The sequence below is a fragment of the Aquarana catesbeiana genome, linkage group LG10 (assembly GCF_042186555.1).
Source record: "Aquarana catesbeiana isolate 2022-GZ linkage group LG10, ASM4218655v1, whole genome shotgun sequence".
NCBI classification, from domain to species: Eukaryota; Metazoa; Chordata; class Amphibia; order Anura; family Ranidae; genus Aquarana; species Aquarana catesbeiana.
The window spans coordinates 160161544-160183223 of NC_133333.1; the positions used below are offsets into that span (position 1 = coordinate 160161544).

A 21680-nucleotide genomic window follows, 5' to 3' on the forward strand; every position below is an offset into this window, starting at 1 on the left:
CTAGAGACATTGATGTTATGACTGCTAAAGATCCCCTGCTGGCCCGTGTGCTCAACTGGGTGTGGAGGGGATGGCCCAAATCAAAAGTTGAAGAGAAGTTGAAACCATTTTTAGTGCGCTAACATGAACTGTCTGCCTATAAAGGTTGCCTATTAAGGGGAAACAGAGTGGTAATTCTGAAGACAGGACATGCTCAAGTACTGCATGCTCTCCACAAAGGACATCCTGGAATAGTCCGCATAAAAGCCTTAGCCAGAAGTTATGTTTGGTGGCCTAAAATGGATGAAGTTATTGAGAAGTAGGTACAGAATTGTGAACCATATCAATCCACCCGTCATGCTCCACCTAAAGCCTCAGTACATCCCTGGGAAATGACTAGGTCACCTTGGTCACGGTTGCATATAAATTTTGTGAGGCCTTTTCAAGGACACGTGTTTTTTTAGTTGTCGATTTCTTCTCAAAATGGCTGGAAGATGTATCAGTTACATCCCCCAGCTCAGCCACTGTCATAAGAGTTTTAAAGAGGCTGTTTACTACTGTTGGGTTGCCAGATAAAATCATGTCTGATAATTGAACGTAATTTACCTCCTCAGAATTTAAAACCTTTATGGCAAGCAATCTTATTAGACATGTTTCGATTGCACCATTTCACCCGTCATCAAATGGTCAAGCTGAAAGTATGGTTCAGACCACCAAAGACTCATTGAAGAGAATTGTTCAAGGAGATTGGAATCGGAGACTTGCAAATTTCCTTCTGCAACAACATGTGACACCATGCTCAAGCACTGGTTGTAGCCCAGCAGAGCTCCTAATGAACCGTCATCTAAAAACATGTTTGGATCGTTTACACCCTGATCTGACATCGGAGTTACAAGAAAAGCAAGAACTGCATTTTTAAAAGGATGCTAATGTTTCTCTAAAAGTGTTTGAGCCTGACAGTGCTGTCTATGTCAGAAACTGTGCTGCTGGGCCTCGTTGGATACCGGCAAAGGTGCTTGTGGCTACAGGACCTTTGTCATACAAAGTACAAATTACTGATGGTAGAATATTACGATGGCACGTTGATCAGATTCGAGAAAGAAGTGGTGAAATTGTACCTACTGCTGGTTCTAGTAGTACTGGGATTCCAGTGATTCCAGATCATGGTGAACCATTGGTTGATACAGGTTCTGTTCCTCTAGGAAATGTTGTTGCAGAGCCAGTTTCTTTCAGTCCCTCTGACACAGCACAAGAAGAAGAATTGCACCCAACTGAAGGAGAAATATTCACCCTCCAGGTTATTTCAAAGACTTTGAGGTCTATGGCTGCTGTATTCCTGTGTGTGATTAAGTAAAGAAGTTCTGCGAATCCCTGTCCATGTCAATGCTTCAAATTAATTTTAAATACACAAAAGGCTCCATTTTTATCTTACATCCCTGTAATCCCCAGCATAGCATCTAATTTACTGGGAGAGCGAGGACAGGAACCAGCTTTGAAAACTAGTCAGGACTACCACATTGTACAGTGCTGCCAATCTAACACTGGGAGCTGGCTGACAGGAAAAGAGAGCAGAGAAAAGGGGGTTGGTAACCTCATCAATGTGGTGATCATTCTTTTATAGCAGGCTGGTAACAGGATGGTGCCCAAGCTGTATTTAGAAAAGCATGGTCACTGCCCATGCTATACTGTCTGACAGGAGTGTATGGATCACAAGACTGGCTGAACAGAATTGTAACTCTTTCATCAGGTAAGGCAGATACATATATATTTGTGTATTTAGTGGTTTGCCTAGAGTTTAGCTTTAACATAATAGTTAAAAGTTAATATCTTAATACATACCCTGTTCATACACCCAAAACCGAAACTTTAATCTAATTCCAAAATTTAAATGAATGTTAATATGCTGTTTGCGGTGCATGAGCAAAGCACAGTTTCACCTCTGCAGGTTGTATAAAAAATTATGGATCACTTTTCCATTTGTAGACAAATTTTCCATTTGTAGACATACACAGCCACATCTGTGACCATATTTGTTATTATAAATGAGACCGGAACCATAAGTAATATTGCTTTTTGCTTCATTTACTTAGCGTTAGAAAATATCAGTTTGTCAATAACAATGGAGTAACATACAAAGGAAAGCAACTATAATATTCTCTGAGCAATATTATCTTTTTTTTATTAATTTGATGACAGTACTTCTTTACAATATCACTGTATAATTAAACAGGAAGAAGATTCTGAAATAGTCCCACCTCTAGAAACAGATGACCTTGAGGGCTTTGCATTTCGTCCAGCTCCACACAACATGACTCTCCAGTGCCGTATCACCAGAGACAAGAAAGGAGTTGATAAAGGCATCTACCCTACCTATTACTTGCATCTAGAGAGGGACGATGGCAAACGGGTAACTAAAGAAATGTTATGTTCCTGCTGAAACTGCACTTGTCTTCCAAATTTCAGTGAATGACATTTTTATGATGGGTTTTTCTTTAAAGTGGATGTAAACCTGATTCATGAAATTTTACCTAGGTGCATATATCTGCAGTGTTTTCTTCTATCTCTCCAAAGCACCAAGTCCCATGTCTTTCTGCTGCTCTGTTCTTCTATTATCAGCATGATAACTTCTGACAACCGAGCTAAAACCAGCCTGAAATTTGTGTCGGGGTGGGTGCTATAAATAGATTAGCAGAGAGCTGGTCTATTCACAGCACATTCCTTCCTTCCTCTGCCTATGTGGATGGGAGGGGTGTGTGCCTTTCCTCCAATCAGCTGTCACACAGTGTACGCCAAGACTACACTTCCAGTGCTGAACAGGAAGAAAAAATCTCTAACACCATGTTTACTTTCTAAAGAATATAGCAAGCTGAAGACAGCAGATATACATGTAAAACTTATGTAGGGAGATTTGTTTCATCCCTGTGTATAATCTAATACTGTTCACTTCATTGGGTTAATGTGAGGGTTTATATCAACTTTAAATAAATAAGTGTAAAGGCTTTACTTCTATTGTAGTTATTTATTAAGTTTACTAGTTTATCAATCGTTTTTCTTTACATAATTTGTTTAATTAACTTTAGAACATCTTTATTTTACAAATATGTATTTAATACAAGGGACATCCATGAAGCTCAGTCTGCAGAGCATACTGTACTTTTTTGTTTTTTGTTTTTTTTTATTAAATCAGATACTTTTTTTATTGACATTTTTTTCAATTTACAGCATACTGTACTTTTTAATAAGAAAGCACATCACTGCTTTAAAACTTTTCGCAGTGCTGTGCAAACTGATTTAAGCTCATGTTGCTTTGGGCATGTATGGATGGCATCAGTTTGACATCAATTTGAGACACTTATGAAATCATTTTGAATTCAATGACAGGTGCATTTGACCTCCTACTGATCTGCATCTAACCTGCTTCAAGCGGGTTTTGCATTCCCCCTCGACTTGTTTTGGAATGTAAAACAGGCTTGAAGCAAACAAATGGCCGTTGACACAGGTCCTTATGCAGGTCAGAAAAAGGGAAAAGGAATGCCTCTCCTCTTAGTCATTCATGGCATGTCACAACAGGTTGATTTACTAAAGGCAAATATACTGTGCACTGCAAGTGCAATTGCGCTAGATCTGAGGGGAAGCTCTGGAATGAGGGAAAGCTCTGCTGATTTCTATCATCCAATCACATGCAAGCAAAAATGCTTTTTTTTTATTTTCCTTGCAGTACACAGACTATTTGCCTTTAGTAAATCAACCCCATAATGTACAGTGGGGACAGAAAGTATTCAGACCCCTTACATTTTTCACTCTTTGTTATATTGCAGCCATTTGCTAAAATCATTTAAGTTCATTTTTTTCCTCATTAATGTACACACAGCACCCCATATTGACAGAAAAACACAGAATTGTTGACATTTTTGCAGATTTATTAAAAAAGAAAAACTGAAATATCACATGGTCCTAAGTATGTAGGTAGGGGACCTGGTGATTTTTTCCCGCGTAGAATGACCTGAACAGGTGTATACGTCGGGTGTCCTGGTTTGTCACAAACCAAAGATCTGTATCGCTGCATTTCAGACGTGTGAAAATGGTACATATGGGATAGTTGTGAGGCCAGGTAATAATCCTGTACATCCTGGAGGGATACACCCCCCATATCTGTGGGGTTTTTTAAGGTTTGCCAAGCTAGTTTGTGTCTACTATTTCCCCAGACAAATGAATTTAAAATAGCTTCCATCTGCTTAAATAGTTTTAAGGGGATGTATAGAGGGGCATGTCACACCAGATATAAGATCTTAGGCAGTATAATCATTTTAATTCAATTTACATGCCCCATCACCCCCAATGGCAATCTGGACCACGTCTGTGTTTTACTTTTCAGTAGATTAAACAAGGAAGCTACATTTAGAGGAGTATAGTCCACCAGATCCCTAGTCACCTCCACACCCAAGTATTCAATCTTGGGTACCCTAGCTAGTGGTAATGAAGGGGACATGAAGGGAGGAGCGAACACATCTATAGGAAGAATCTGGGACTTGTCCCAATTTATTCGCAGAGTATCCCCCTATTTCTTCAATGAGTTTTAACGCAGCTTGGAGTGATGGTCCCTGGTCCGCAAGGTATATTATGGTGTCGTCGGCATACATTCCTATTTTGTTTTCATTGCACATGGACTTTTTATGTACTTGTATGGTTTTTGCTTAGAAAAATACTTTTGTAGGGTTTTTCTACAAGAACACTATAATCTTACACTTTTTTTTTATAAATGCAGGGATTGCATGATTGTAAATCACGTTTTTTTGGAATATATATACTAATTTAGGATTCTTGTATGTCACTTAGTTGTCTATTTCAATAACACTATACATGTAATTTTGTTCACTAACCTAGCGCCCCTCACTACATATATTTTTCTTACAACACTAGAATATTCATCTAGCTTGGGGGATAGCAGCTTTATATTTGTGTATTCACATACAATTTAATTTAATTTAGTGGAACGAGGTTTATAGAAATTATTCCTATTTTATCGACTGTGGGGCCCTGGCGCAGACCCTGAATATCAGTTCCTGAGTTATCGTGTCCGGCTTGAATATCCATATAGAGTCAAATAACAAGGAAAAAAGTGCATAAAAAACACTGCGCTAATACGTGAAAAAAACAAAACCAAAAGGGAGCAGCTACATACAATCTGACAAAGACCATGAGAATATAACTTAAAAAATGCAGCGCATAATATATGTATAAGTAAATGGAAACAAGTGAATTGTTTCAAATGAGTGCTTCAAAGAAGAAGATAAAAAATAAAATAAAAATAATTGAGAAAAAATCCGCCTGATGGCCTGTGCTAAACATAAAATCAATAATATATGAACAATAATGTCCCACAACCCTGGAAGGTGAATAAACTCCAAAGTTAGGTGTTGTTCGGATGATAGTCCCAAATTGAACTTCATGACAATCCAATCTAAACGGAGGGATGAGGCAATGGTAAAGGGATGGTAGAAAGGATGGTATGTAGGAAAACTCTTACCAGATCCGTTGATTCCCGTGTCAGCGACAGGGAATCGCATGTGCGTTATGCCACTCAGGGCATGGAAGGCGACATCTCCTCGCTGGAATCTTCCAGGCTCGAATCTGCTTGGAACTCCGGGGGCCACCAGGAAAGTCCTCACAGCAAGACCGGGATGCAAATCGGGTGAAGGGAGACGCCTCGGATAAGACTCAAGTCAACTCTTGACTTGTAGGAAGGGTATGTGGAAAGAAAAAACATGCCTCCACATAGTGCAGATGAAAAAGGGGGTATTTTTATTTCTAAAAAAAACACCATTTAACAATAAGAAAACGTGATCACGAAACATTAAAATGAATGGGCAACATGGAGGGTGGTGTAGATCCCAACGCGTTTCGACCTAGGGGTCTTCAACAGGGGCATAAAACATCCACTCCAGGTTGCCTATATTTGAGATGTCGCCTTCCATGCCCTGAGTGGCATAACGCACATGCGATTCCCTGTCGCTGACACGGGAATCAACGGGATCTGGTAAGAATTTTTCTACATACCATCCTTTCTACCATCCCTTTACCATTGCCTCATCCCTCCGTTTAGATTGGATTTTCATGAAGTTCAATTTGGGACTATCATCCGAACAACACCTAACTTTGGAGTTTATTCACCTTCCAGGGTTGTGGGACGTTATTGTTCATATATTATTGATTTTATGTTTAGCACAGGCCATCAGGCGGATTTTTTCTCAATTATTTTTATTTTATTTTTTATCTTCTTCTTTGAAGCACTCATTTGAAACAATTCACTTGTTTCCATTTACTTATACATATATTATGCGCTGCATTTTTTAAGCTATATCCATATAGAGTCACCTGATATTCATAGCTGTGTTTTTCCCCGGCATAAAGCCCGTTTGGTCCGTATGAATTAAAGTTAAGATAGCAGTGTTTAACCTAGAGGCCAGGATTTTAGCTAAGATTTTGATATCTACCTGCAGGAGTGATATGGGCCTGTAGGACTCAAGGAAGTGTGGCTCTTTTCCCGGTTTGGGGAGAACTATGATTTGGGCTTCCTGCATAGATTCGGGGAGTGAGTTCTGATCAAAAATGGACTGGTATAAGGCTTTCAGCTTAGGGACCAAGAAATCTGAGTATGTTACATAAAATTCCAGCGGTAGGCCATCCATCCCCGGAGCTTTAGATTTGGCTAGCTGTGCGATTGCTTCTGTGATGTCATGTTCTGTAATAGGTGCATCCAGAAGCTCAGCTTGCTCTCGGTTCAGCTGGGGGAACTGTATGGAGGATAAGTACGAACGAATCTCCCTTTGTGTGTATGTGCTCTGAGACTTGTATAGGTTTTCATAAAATTGTCTAAATTGAGCCACCACCCGTCCTGGGTCTGTTATATTTTGCCTGTCTGGGTCAGCAAGCGACACCACAACTGGGGGCTTATCGTCCATGTGGGCCAAATACGCCAACAGTCTCCCAGCCCTTTCTCCCTGTTCCTACACCCTCTACCTACAGAAAAAGACATGCTGTTTTGCCTTCTCTATGTGTAGTTGTGTGACTAGGCGCGTTTGCAGCTTCACTCTTTCCAAATTTTCGAGGGATGGGCTAGAGCCATATGACTCCTCTATTTCCTGTAGTTTGTCAGATGTGAGTTGAAGTATAGTGTTAGACTCCCTTATTAGCCTGTTTATTCTGGAGGACAAAATTCTACGAGCATGATTTTTAAAATCGTCCCAGTGTATGTTAAGGGCAGGAGGCCCCTGTATCCTTTCCAAAAAGAGCAGCTCCCTGGCAATGGAGTCATGGTCCGAAAGAAGGGATAATCAGTGGGGGTTTAGTCGCCAACACCTGACGGGAGAGGCTGTCCGCAAGGATGCCATCATCCAGCACGGAGAGTGGTCTGACAGGATCCTGAGAGCAAATCCTGAGCCTGTAACCTTAGGCAGAAGGGCCCTAGAAACAAGTATGTAGTCTATCCTGGACATAGTATTATGACTTACTGAGTGGCAGGTGTATGCTCTAGTCGTGGGATTTGCATGTCTCCAGATGTCAATAAGGGCAAATTCGGTCAGTGTACGGTATAGCCTAGTGTGCAGTGGTTCATCTCGTCTGGGTTCAGCCTGTGCTGGTCTGTCCAGGGATGGAGTCATTGTGTGATTGAAGTCCCCTAACCACACTACTGGTATGAATGGGTACAGCGTTATAAATGCAAGGCCTTCTGCAACCACATCCAACCTCTATGGAGGGGGGATATAGCTAGCCAGTATCAGCAAGGGTTCTCCTCCCACAAGTGCATGTAAAAAGAGGTACCTGCCCTGCCGATCCGATACCACGGAGACCAGCTCAAAGGGTGTAGATTTCGCCACCAGCACCGTTACCCCTCTAGACATATTTGTGTGGGTGCTATGGTAAGCCCACTCAAGGACGCTTTATGGCCGCCTGTAAGTGGCCTGTGACATGTGTTTCCACCAGCACAACAATATCTACTTTCTGACCTTTCAGATACTGTAGTACTGCTGTCCTTTCAATCTTATCTCGCATTGCCCGCACATTCCACATCATAAATTTACTGTCCGCCATGGTGTTCGTTTGCATACAGATTGCATGCGTATCAGCAGGGCAGCCCTCCCCTCAACACCCGCGACAATACAGCCATTTCGTAACCCAGTAGGTATATTGCATATGTAATAAGTGATTGTTCATAAACATTCCAAGTAAGTAACCATTGCACAACGGTGCTAACATTCCCAATGCTCAGATCAAGGCATCTGGCATTTTCCTTCCCTCCCATCTTCTCACCCCCCCAACTTGGTGGAAGCATGCATTCCCTTGCAACCTGTATAAAAATCAGCTTCCAGCCATCAACGTTAGCTGGAGGTACAGAGCTTTGAATTTGTTGTGCTGTAATGTTCTGAATAATAAGGAAAAAAAGGAGAAAAAAATAAGGGTTGCAAACATGTCGGGGACGATTTTCCAATGTGTGAAGCATGGAAAGGACACAAGGCAAGTCTGATGTGTCTCTTTCTCTGTCTAGGTGAGACTCTCGCTGCAAGGATACACAGTCATCCTGGTGTATTAATGTTGTGGGGCCTCAGCCCTATAAACGTCTCCTCGACTGTGCTGTGGGGGTAGTATACTACTCAGGGTTTTAAACTCTGTGAGTCAAGCAGCCTCAGGCTCAAAGCCACGTAACCAGGGGTATTAGCAAGCTGTGGTCCCCCTCCCTCCCAAGGGGTACAACCTAGGAAATGGGCCCCCTGTCCTCAAAATGGGGAAGAGTCCGGTCTCATATTTAGTAATGCATGGGTTGTATAAATGAGGGGGAGAGGCAAAAGACAATAGCTGAGAAAAAAAGGGGGGGGGGGGGGTGTAAGGCCTTTGTGCGAAAAAATGAATGGTGAGATGAGACTACCTCCCCACAGCGGAAGTTACAGATTGAGAAATGGTGGGGCCCACCATCCTCTGCCAATGTCAACAGTACTCATGGTAACTGGTCGTGTGTTCAATTATCCATCCGGACATCCGCGTTGATCCAACCACTGTGTTGCCACCCTCGGGTCCTCAAAAAATAGGACTTTTTTTGACCGGAAACAACATGGCATATTTAAGGTGTACCATTCTGAGCCGTCTCTTAACATCTTGGAACTGAGCACGCTTTCTTTGGACTTCATTAGAGAAATCAGGGAACACTGCAACATGACTGTTGCCCAGGGTGATGTTGCCTTTCCCTCTGGTCAGCCGTAGGATTTTATCTCTGTCTTTAAAGTTAAGAAACTTGGCAATAAAGGTCCTGGGGGGGCTCCCACAGGTGGAGGTTTAGCTGGGATGCGGTGCGCCCGTTCCACTGCGAACATGACGGAAAAGGCTTCTCTTCCAAAATGTTGAATCAAAAGGGATTCCAAGTATTCTGCAGGGTTGGTACCTTCCGCCTTTTCAGGTAAACCAATGTACCGGAGGTTACATCGCCTCAAACGATTCTCCATATCATCCTGGTGTGCGTATAATTGATGGATCTGGCATTGCAGGTCCTCCGTACTGTGGCTCAGGGGGTGCAGGATGTCCTCTGCCGCTCCAATGCATGTCTCAGCTTCAGTTACCCTGTCTTTTACCTTGGATAAGTCTTGTCGTAGCAGGGAGATGTCAAACTTGACCTCATTTATTTTGGCAGTGAGTGTTCCCTGCAGCTTTGCAATGGCATCCAAGAACTTGGCTGTGTCCGCGCTCTGATGGACCGTCGCTGTGCATGTGCCGTCTCCATATTTGACTTGCGGGTCTTGATCCTGATGGCGGAACTTCACCAGTTTATCCACCGCCTCAGAGTTCTTTTTTGGCAGGGACATGATCCCTCGCTGCTCCGATATACCTATCACCAGGTCTTCTTCAGGTGCAGCAAGATGGTCGTTGCTCCACAGATTAGGCCGGAGCCGCATTCTGTTTTCACGGTGGGTGCGGGCTGTAGGTGTCCCTCGTCAACGAGAGGAGGCAGCTCGAAGATTCCTCCGGAAGAGGGTCAGTCGTGGGATAAGCAGTAAGCCCAGGAAAACTCACCAGGGAGCCGCCGGGTGGAGCAAGATGGCCGCCGCTCCGGAGAGCAGGCCGGCGCCACGGCCTGTCCTAAGGTAGATTTCGGCCGTGGGTGTACTGTGCCAGCAGCCTCGGGCAGTCAGGATGTGGTTCCAGGAGAGGGGGCAGCTTCTGGCAGTCAGGGGGGCCCGAAAAACTTGCCCGGGCCACCACCGGGTAGAGCAAGATGGCCGCTGCTCCGGAGATTAGGCCAAAGCCGCGGCCTTTTCTAGGGCTAGTACCGGTCCGGAGGTCTCGGGTGGTGTTTTGGCAACTCAGCAGGCTCCAACAGTATTGGAGAAGACATAATTTGTCCCCAGGTATATTTTAGGGTGTCCAAAGGGTAGGATGGCTGCAGAATATTAAAATCGGAGTATGAGTCAGTGGAGCTCACACAGCCTATGATCTACTCCATTGCTCTCCAGGCCCCACATAGTTACATAGTTAGTCAGGTTGAAAGAAGACACAAGTCCATCTAGTTCAACCAATAAAAGAACCATCAGTTGATCCAGAGGAAGGCGAAAACAAAAAATATGTGCAGCGCTCATAGATTGTGTACTGCTACAAAATCATGTGTATATAATATTATAATAAATCAACGTGAACAAACGCCAAAATTGTGTTGAACTCTGAAAAGTCCATGTAATAAATATATAAATATATAAAGAGTTAAATGATGATAAAAAAAGAGATGAACCGCATCAAAGAAAGAAAAAACTTGTTTCTCGTGACATCAATGTTAAGTGAATATGTGATATGACCATACTGAACTAACGGGTGTAGTCCACAATATACAATATGTAAAAGCTACAACTGGTCAGAACGTATAGCCCCCTAGGGGGAAGTAGTCAGGCACATCTTACCTCCTCTGCATCACCCCCACACTAGTCCCATACTGTAAACAGGTGTGAGGGAAGTGATATGAGGCATATTAAGCTCCAGGGGACCACAAAACGCTGCCGGCAGTAGGTGAAATGCACGCCGCTCGGTTAACCAGGAAGTGCGGGTGTACCTGTGTTCCACCCGCAATTTCCGGCCAACCACGGCGTCACTTCCGTTTCCGTGCACGCAAGTAATGGGGCATGGTGTGCGGAAGACACGACCCAGAAGTGCGGGTGTATTTGCGTTTCACCTGCTACTTCCGGCCGCCAATGGACTGCCTTCCACCTATGCGATGATATATATATATATATATATATATATATATATATATATATATATTTATATATACATAATGTTACAAAAAATATATTACATATTCTGAATTACTATCTAGGGATTTACTATCTAGGGATTTTGGCTCTGAAAGGTAAAGCCTTTCAGAGTCAAAATCCCTAGAATAAAGATCCAGAATGCCTCTCTTGTACACAGCAGCTGATGGTTTTTACCACTGTCCAGGTCATTAGAGGTCAGCCTCTATACCAAACACTTTAAGTCCGTCTGTACTACTGCTATGGACTTTCTTAAAATGTCTCGGTACTGAGTATTTGTCTTTCTCTGTCGAGATACTGCTTCTGTGCTCATTCATCCTGATCCTCTTTGGCCTTGAGGTCTGGCCAATATATAAGAGGCCACAGGGGCACAGGAGGCCATATATGACATATGGAGTGCCGCAGTTAATAAACTGCTTTATCTTATGGATCTTACCATCAACTCCAACTACTCAACTCCAACTCTTTTTTTCTATGGCACATGTGTACACAGTTCCCACAGTTGTTACTCCCACATTTTCTATTCCTTATCTTCTTCACCCTACTAGGAGCAATAATGCTCCTTAGGTCCGTAGGTCTCCTGAAGACCAAATTCGGATGCAAAGAAAGGCTTGTGTTCAAGATTGGGTCTGATTCGAGAATCCTCCAATTTAAAAAAAAAATGTTTTGTATTATGGAGGCCTTATTGTTGAACCTAGTACAGAACCGTACTTGTGGTTGTTCATCTCTGTGGAGTTCTGTCGTTCTCTCTCCCTCGACACCAGCATTGTCATACAGCAATAGGTATTCATGAAAAGCTTCTTCTATATGTTCCTCCTTATACCTCTTCTCCTTGAATTTACTCTTAAGGACCAGGCTTTGTTCTTCATAGTCATGTTTTAGGGTACAAGTCCGCCTGAGTCTACAGAACTGGCAAAAAGGGACGTTTCCGATCCATCTAGGGTGGTGGCGGCTATGGGCATGAAGGTAGGAGTTGCCAGCGCTTGGTTTAAAATGAGTTTTTGAATAGATTGCTCCAGTATCGTCAACCTGCAACTCTAAATATAGAAAGACCAAGGACTTTTCATCCACCACATGCGTAAACAAAATTCTGAAAGGATTCCCTGCACAATGTTCTAGAAATCCTTCCAGCTTCTCATTGGTACCGCTCCAGATGATGAGGACATCATCAATGTACCATGAATACAGTACTAGGTTCCTCCCAAATGGATTGTTAGCCCAGATGTAATTGAGCTCCCAATATCCCATGAATAAATTTGCATAGCTGGGAATGAACCTAGCACCCATGGCTGTGCCCTTTACCTGCCTATAAAAACTATCCATAAATGTAAAGTAGTTGTGGGTCAGGGTAAACTCAATACACTCATGTATGAATCGGGATTGCACAGTATTAAACAAGTGTGCTTCTGCCAAGTAGTATTCAATAGCTCTAAGGCCAAATTTGTGCTGAATTGATGTGTACAAAGACGCTACATCAATCGATAGCCATCTATATCCTTTCTCCCATGTATATGCACTAAGTATCTCTAGGGCATGGCCCGAATCCTTTATGAATGATGGCAGATTTATTACCAACCCCTGGAGTAAAAGATCAATGTAACTACCAAGATTGCTAGTCAGACTGTCAATTCCCGCAATAATTGGTCTGCCTGGTGGCTTCTCCATATCTTTATGTACTTTTAGGATGTGGTAAAAATAGGGGACCACTGGGTGCTTAGAGTATAGAAATTGGTACTCGCTTTTAGTTAGGACCTGGTCTGATAGTGCTCTATCCAAAAGCCTTTTAAGTTCAATGTTGTAGCTACCTGTAGGGTCCCAAGTGAATCTCTCATAAGTATTTGTGTCACCGATCAATCTAAACACTTCCTCTAGGTATTGATCCCTGTCTTGTATAACCAGGCCTCCACCTTTGTCTGCTTTTCTCATTACGATTTCCAAGTTCTTTCTCAGACTACTTTTTCATAGGCAGCATATACATTGTACCAAATAGAGTACATGGATATTGAATAAGTGTAGGATTATTGCAGCTCTGAATTTTTTGCAGTTGAAAAGTTTTACTGAGGGTTTACAAAGTAGTAGGGATAAAAAAAAAAAAAAGAGGATGGCAAACAATTGCAGCCGTTTAGAGTACATTGTATGTTATGAATTATTTATTTTACATGATGAGATGCCTCTTTGTTTTACTAGCTTTAAGGCCCCTTCACACATATGCCTTGCGGTAACACGTGTGTTACAACAATACACGCTACACGCCTTAGTACATTGTCATGCCATTCATTTTCAATGGCACTCCAATGTACTAATGCAATGCACCTGCGCTGTGCTGTAGTGTGCTGCGTCTGAGCAGTTTTTTTTTTTTCTACTGTTTTGCCCATTATTATTATAGGTTATTGGACACCTGCTGAAAAATCACCAAAACAGAAAGGTAGCTTTACACTATTGCACGAGGCAGATGAGAAACAGATGAGAGAAGAGATGCAGATGCTTTTCCCTTTGTCAAAATATCATAAGACTTCCCACTGTCTTATGAAAGGGCTAACTGTTAACAGGTCAGGAAATTAGGAAACTATATCAGTTTACATTTAGTTTAGAAAGATAAACTGTTTAGCATAAAAAAAGCTACTGTATCTGGGCTGTAACTGTAAGTAACAGATACAATGGCACCATACTGGGCCCAGCTGTTTAGGGGGAAAAAAATGTATGTGTTGGGATAAATTCATAGGGAATTTCTTGGCCCATATCTTTTTTTTTTTAATTTTTTTTGAAATTTTAATTGAAAAACTGTATAGACATAAGAGAGAAAAGAAAAAAAATCACTATTAACAACATGTGAATGTACGATATAGCCCAATAATACACTATATTTTTTAAAAAATCCCTTGTAAATTGATGTAAGTAAACGTGAAAAATATTAGGAATAATTTACAGGTGTACATTAGTGACTGAACAATAGTGACAATAGTCAAGTATAAAAAGAGAAGGAAAAAAAGGGGCGACTTGAGCCTGTCGACAATGCGTCCTATAATATATTATGAAAAATGGGTTTTATAATCACATGAGAGAGTTTTAAGTTAATAGGATTGCAAAATCATGTTTTTCCCAAAAAAATGATATCCAGGGGAGCCATACATCTTGAAAATGGGAGTATCGGTCGTGCAGCTGCACCGACAACTCTTCCATACTCATAAGCTTGTTTAACCAGTTAACCGCGCCATAGCCGAGTGACGGCTACAGCGCGGTTCGATAACTCTGGAAGGGCGTACTATGACATCCTCCCAGAATTGCACTCCCGCCCGCCCCCCCGGGCGCGCACCGAGGAATATCTGTGACCACTGGGTATTCTTCTTTAGGAGGTATTCTTCTTTAGGAGATTCCTATGCTGTTCTTCAGTTTGGTGAGAAGGCGTCTGCCCGCCAATACAATCTCTGCTTTATCCTAGTTCACAGAACACTGTATATAGACATCTCACACCTAGAATTGCCTTAAAGGGGTTGTAAAGATAAAAATTTTTTCACCTTAATGCATTCTATGCATTAAGGTGAAAAAACTTTTGACAGTACCGCCGCCCCCAGCCCCCCCGTTTTACTTACCTGACGCCTCGAATCTTCGCTGCTCGTCCTCATTGCAGCTCAGCCTGGTCGCTGATTGGCTGCAGTGGATGGATTGAAAGCAGCGCAGCCATTGGCTCGCGCTGCTGTCAATCACATCCGATGACGCGGCGCGCCGGGGGGCGGGGCCGAGTGATACAGCGAGCGGCTATAGCCGCCGGCTGTATCACGGGAGCGCGCCCGCAAGCACTCACCACCATGCGAGGGAGCTCGCATTAAGGTGGTAAATGCTTGCGGGGAGGAGCTGAAACAGCCGCCGAGGGACCCCAGAAGACCAGGTTCGGGGCCACTCTGTGCAGAACGAGCTGCACAGTGAAGGTAAGTATGATATGTTTGTTATTTTAAAAAAAAAAAAAAAATTACCTTTACAACCCCTTTAACTTATCTCACAGAACACTGTATACAGACACCTTACACCTGGAATTACTCTGAGGATTACAACTAGCCAGGCACAACTGTTTGCTTTGATTACATATGTGCTACACTCAGGATTCTTGTTCTATGAGCTCCAACTTGCCGGTGAAGATCATTGCAAGGCCTTGTATCCTGGACACTGTTATCCTATTGCTATTTAAAGGTGTAACGACACCCCGAGTATGAAAGGGGTTAAAGCCGTTTAGGACATTCCATTCCCGAACACAAAGGCAGCTACCGAACACTCCAATCAGCTGAACAAGAAACCCATACGAATAATTCTTCCCCCAAGTACTAGACGAGGCTCTGTACGGAGGGTCAAACAGGAATCAGACTCTTTATTATTAGAACCAGAATACAGTCTTATATACAGTAGAAGAGGAGGTCCCTCCTCCTGCTCATATTACTCTAACAATACAACTGTAACCAGAAACAGAATTTACATGAACTAATTAACTAACCCCTTAAAGCAGCCGATATGACTCTGTGCCCTCCTGGGCATTGTATGATTAATCAGGATTTCACTACAAGTCAGACTTGTTGTCACTGAGCTTCACACATTAGTATACACACAGGACACCTTCTCACAATAGCAGGAGCTAATTACAATTAACAATACAAACAGTGATCCCCCCCTCCTCAGCCTAGTGGGCAACAAACTATAGTATGAGTAGACTGTCCGGCTCCTACCCAGTTCTAGAGGCCAATGTGATCAGCTCTCTCAACTAACATGTTGAGTTCAGAATCAAACTTACCAAGAATAGTCTTTACATATATCCTGGGAGATATTGTGGATAAATATTACTGTCCCATTTTAAGTAATCCAATCATATTCTCAGGGTTCATTCTTTTCTTGGTCACCCTGCGCCCAACAGTGACTCCCGTCACATGGCTCCCTCCTTGTGGGACATTCCGGCAGACCCGGCTTGATCCTTTTCGGGTCAACTTGGAGATGTCCGGAACTAGGAGGCCAGAGTGACGTCTGTTTGCCGGGACAACCCATCAGCATTGCCATTTTGCTTACTGGGTCGGTAGCTGATGGTGAAATTATAAGGTTGCAGGGTCAAGCTCCACCGCAGCAACCTGCCATTGTCTCCTGAGACCCGGTTAAGCCAGACCAATGGGTTGTGGTCGGTGAATAATGAAAATTCCTGTCCGTACAAATAAGGGTTCAACTTTTTAAAGGCCCAAACCAGGGCCAAGCACTCCTTCTCCACTGCCGCATAGCTCACTTCCCGGGGTAATAGCTTTCTGCTCAGGTATGCGACAGGGTGTTCTACTCCATCCTCCCTGATTTGGCTCAGCACAGCCCCCAGTCCAAACATGGAAGTGTCTGTGTGGACAAGGAAACGTTTGTTTAGGTACTGGGGCAGCCAAGACAGGGGCATTTACAAGTGCTTGCTTGAGGGCTAGAAACACAGTTTCACAAGCTGGAGACCACAGGACCTGCCTAGGTAAATTCTTTTTCGTCAGGTAAGTCAGGGGCTCTCTCTCTAGTAAGTCAGGGAGGGGTAAACTTTCAGGATCGTCAGCAGCAACTGCAGCAACATCCTCCTGCTGTTCCTGATACTCCTTCAGTATGTTCACATGAAAGGTTCACTGGATTCTTTCATTCATCTGCACAGCTGGCAATAACATAGGTAGTATCACATACCTGGGCTACTGCTTTATACGGGCCCTGCCAAGATGCCTGCATCTTGTCGGTCTTCACAGGCTTGAGCACTAAGACCTTCTGCCCAACCTGGAAGATACGCTGTCGGGCCCCCCCGATCGTACCATCTCTTCTGTCTCCCCTCGATCGCCTGGAGATTCTCCCTTACCATCAGAGACAGTTGCTCCATGCAGTCCCTGAGTTCCAGAACATAGGGCACTATGGGGGTCCCCTCCTGCTCTGTCTCTCCCTCCCAGTGTCCTCTAATGAGATCGAGGGGTCCGCGGACCCTTCTCCCATAGAGTAACTCGAAGGGAGAGATCCCAGTAGATTCCTGGGGTACCTCTTTGTACACAAAAAACAGGTGAGGCAGGAATCTCTCCCAGTCTCTGCAAGCATCCGAAAAGGTCCTCAGCATTTGCTTGGGGGTCCCGTTAAAGTGCTCGCAGAGACCAATAGTCTGGGGGTGGTAAGGTGAGCTCAGCAAGGGCTTAATATTGCACACTTTCCACAACTGCTGGGTGAGCACAGCGGTAAACTGGGTTCCCTGGTCAGAGAGAATCTACTTAGGGAACCCCACTCTAGTAAATATCTTAACCAGGGCATCAGCTACTGTCTCTGCTTCAATTTTGGACATAGATACTGCCTCTGGTTAACAGTGGCGTAGTCCACCACGGTGAGAATATACTTCTTCCCAGGTGGACTAGGCCTGGCCAAGGGACCCACAATGTCAACAGCTATGCGGTAAAAGGGCTCCCCAATAATAGTCATGGACATAAGTCTGGCCTTAGGGTGGTCCCCCCCGCTTACCTACCTGTTGACATGTGTCACACATTTTGCAGTACTGTCGCACACCCTGGTTAAAATTGGGCCAGAAGAAATTCCGTGTAATTCTATGGGCTGTGCGGCGGGACCCTAGATGTCCTGCTAGTGGTACCTCATGCCCGATTCACAGAATCTCCAGCTGGTATTTCTTAGGTACCACCAGCTGTCGTTTCTGCGAAGGGGCTTTACTTCTCGGAGATGACTTAGGGATCCTATACAGTCTATCCCCCACCCATTCATAAAGCTCCCCATCTTTTCCCTTTTCCTGAGTATCTGCCTTAGCCCTATACTTGTGTAAGGCTGGGTCCTCTCGGGTTTCCCTCCCGATTGCCTCTGGGGTATCCCAGCCTAGGGGAGCCTGATCTAAGGTACATGTCGGGGAAGATAGTCTTACTTGGGTCTCAGCAGCAAGCCGGCCAGTTCCAAGAGCACGGGTCTGGGCACGGGTAGTCACTGGGTTGGCTTCAATGGGGCCCATCGGGGCGTAAGCAGAAACGAGGGGGGCCAAATCATTCCCCAGTAGTACATCCGCTGGCAGATCCTTCATCACCCCCACATTCACGTGTCCCGAACCAACCCCCCAATCCAGGTCAACACGGGCAACGGGTAGCCGGAAAACGGTGCCTCCTGCTACCCTTACGGCTACAGTGTCTCCGGTGTGTTGACTCTCTGGGATGAGGTTCTTCTGTAGTAGGGTCATGGTGGCGCCAGTATCACATAGGCCATTGGCTACCTTTCCATTAACCCGGACAGTCTGCCTGTGTTGCTGCTTGTTGTCCTGGTTAGCTGCTTGTACTGGATCAGCCTCGTGCAGGACGCCCCAATGTTCTTCCTCCTCAACGCAGTGAGCTGCAGGCATAGATGTGCGGGGATTCCCCCCTGCTGGCTTTTTCCACGACTGGGACTGCCTGGCTGGATTCAATGGACAGTCTGGCTTTTTGTGCCCTAGCTGTTTACACCCGGAACACCTGATGGGTTGTAAGTAGTCCTGGGAGTTGAACTTGGGCTGCTGAGAATAAGTGGCCGCTGGAGGTGGTGCTGTAGGGCGGTACGACTGTGGTTGGTAAGCGCCAACTGGAGGGGGTGCCGCTGATCGATAATCCACCCGAGCTGTTGTCTTGATCACAGGGTTATCCAGTTTGCAGGCGTCTGTGTATTCGTCAGCCAGGCAAGCTGCTTCAGGCAAGGTGAAAGGTTTTCGGTCCCGGACCATCTGTGATTCCAAGTTGTTATTTAATTGCCTCAGGGGACCTTTTCAACTGAGTTTTGGTGGTTTACCCAGGACTTAGCTGAATAATACCCTGTTACAAGACTTTCATTTTGAACAAGTAAAATCAGAGAGAGCTGATCAATCTGCATTGTGTTGGTGTGTTATTTAAAGGTACATACATGTCTGAACATAGAGTGTCAGAAGGGCTGGAACGTTTATAGGGATGAACATGCAATTCTAAGCAACCCCCAAGGGGGCAGTGCTACATGTATGTTACACAGGTCACCCCTACTTACTCCTCATTGTTATTATGACTGCTATATTTCCTAATATTTTAGTACCCTATGTGATAGCTGACAGGAAAACCTTCATTTTATTTTTAACAGCTTTTCCTTATGGCTGGAAGAAAGAGAAAGAAAAGTAAGACCTCTAATTACCTGATTTCAGTGGATCCTACAGACCTGTCACGTGGTGGAGAAAGTTTTATTGGTAAAGTCAGGTAAGTGAAAGTGGTTCTAAATGCTAGACGTTCTTACTCTAAAGTAGAACTATAGGTAAAACCTTTTTTTTTTTTTCATTTTGCATAGCGTAAGGGTGGGTTACTTATAACCCCTTTTCAGTTTTTATTTTTGCCATCTGTGTCCCATTGGGAAAAATTACCTTCACTTCCTGTCTCATAGCTAAACAGGAAGTGAGAGGAAGTCCCTGCAAATAGGGGACTAGTGTTCCTATTGGGAGATTTCCCCTCTATTCCTCTGGGGACAACATAAAATTTGGGATCTACTTTTACTTTCAGGTTTCAGTGAAAATGGTATACAGGATAAATAGGGTGAATCTCCCTGACGGGGGCACAGACTTCAATAAAAACAGATTATCTAATCCCGCTCCACTCTGTCCAAAACAAAAAAAGTTTTACTTTCCGGGTCTGGGGCGCACGTGCCTTCTGCCTGCAATCCGCTCCCACTGTAATTGGACACAGTGGGAGCCAATCAGCGGGTCTGGCGGACGCGATGTCTGCCGGGATCCGACGATCGTTTGTGAGAAAGGCAGAACAGCGGTCATTTTAGCGGGACTGCGACATTGCAGCGGACAAATCTGACCCCAAGTGAAACTTTTTGGGGATCAGTGACATTATTACAGTGATCAGTGCTAAAAAAAATGCACTGATCAATGTATAAATGACACTGGCAGGGAAGGGGTTAACTCTAGGGGACGATCAAGGGGTTAACTCTAGGGGACGATCAAGGGGTTAACTGTGTCCCCTGGGTGTGTTCTAACTGTGCGAGGGATGGGCTCACTGGGTCAACACAGAAATCGCTGTACCTGATCACTGGTAACAGCAGATCTCCATGTTGTCCCCTGTCGGAATGGGGATCCACCTTGTTTTTGTGAGTGATTGCGGGTGGCCGGCGGACATCGAGTCCGCCAGACCGGCATGCGCGCTCCCGTGGCACGCACTGGGCACCCATAGTATCTGTTGCATGAAACTATGTACAGGTACGTCGTTTTGCCCAATAGAGCCGACCTTCCGCAATATATGTGCTGTGGCTGCTCGGCAAGTGGTTAAAGTAAAAAATTTCCCAGTAGTTGCATTGCCCCCTCACCTCCCTATATACTTAGCTGAGTCCTATCTTGATCCAGTGCTGTGCCCATCCGCAGCGGTCTCTGTTCCTCTCTTTACAGGACACACAGGCAGAAGCAGGAGCAATTGGCTTAGGCTTTATGTATAAGGCTGAATTTAGTACTTCCAGAAAGTAAGATCTTAGTACACCTAATGTTCATTCCAGGCTATAGCTAAGACCCCTTTCACACTAAGGCAGTTTTCAGGCATCTTAGCGCTAGAAATAGTGCCTGAAAACTGCCTCCCATTCATTACAATGGATGCTTTCACACTGGGGCGGTGTTCTTGTGGGATGTTAGGAAAAGTCCTGCAAGCAGCATCTTTGGGGCGGTTTGGGAGCGCTTTATACAGCGCTCCCAAAACGCCCCTGCCTATTGGTATGAATAAGCAGCGCTTCCGAAGCACCTGCAAAGCGTTTCAGAAGCACTGCAACATGGGTTTTTAACCCCTTCTTTGGGATTAAAAGCGCCCCGCAAGTGGCTGAAAAACTCCACTTAAACATTGCTAAAGCATCGCTAAAACGATCGGCACTTTAGTGCTAACGCAGCCACGGCCCCAGTGTGAAAGGGGTCTAACTAATCTTATAAAATGTCCCCAACCCCCTCCTAATACTTATGCTGATTAACCTACATAAGACAGATGAACAGTATATACTTACCTATTTTCAGGCCGTTTTGGTCACGTGATCCAGCTACCCTGTGTTAGCCAGTAGCAGCTGCATGGGAGAGGAGGGAGTGCAGACAAAAGATAGGCAATAGGAATCTATGGATGACATCACCGCTCACAGGCATTTCCAGCCATTGATGATCGCTCTCTCCTCTCCCCTGCAGCCATGGTTGGCTGACACAGAGGAGATCACATGACCAGTCGGCAGCGGCCTGAAAATAAGTAAGTATACCCAAATGGATATTTAATATGCGCACTCTCACGCCATCAGGCTTAAATATAGATTTCGATTTGAATTGTTTTATATCTGATTTTTAGTATAATATTTTAATATATGTTTTAAAATTGAATTTTTTACTGTAAGATTTTATATCTTTCTCTCTACTCTGGGATCATAAATGTTTTTCAGTATTAATTACTT

At 44.1% G+C, this 21680-nt stretch overlaps 1 protein-coding gene across 2 annotated transcripts in view; it reads left to right on the top strand.

The window, feature by feature from the left end:
• LOC141110983 (tubby protein homolog) overlaps nt 1-21680 on the top strand; it is a 143650-nt gene that overhangs the window by 78199 nt on the left and 43771 nt on the right. For both annotated transcript variants that reach the window (XM_073602850.1, XM_073602848.1), the window contains exons 10-11: nt 2210-2386; nt 19359-19471. In XM_073602850.1, the coding sequence (XP_073458951.1) occupies nt 2210-2386; nt 19359-19471 (290 nt within the window). The remainder of the gene's footprint in view (nt 1-2209; nt 2387-19358; nt 19472-21680) is intronic.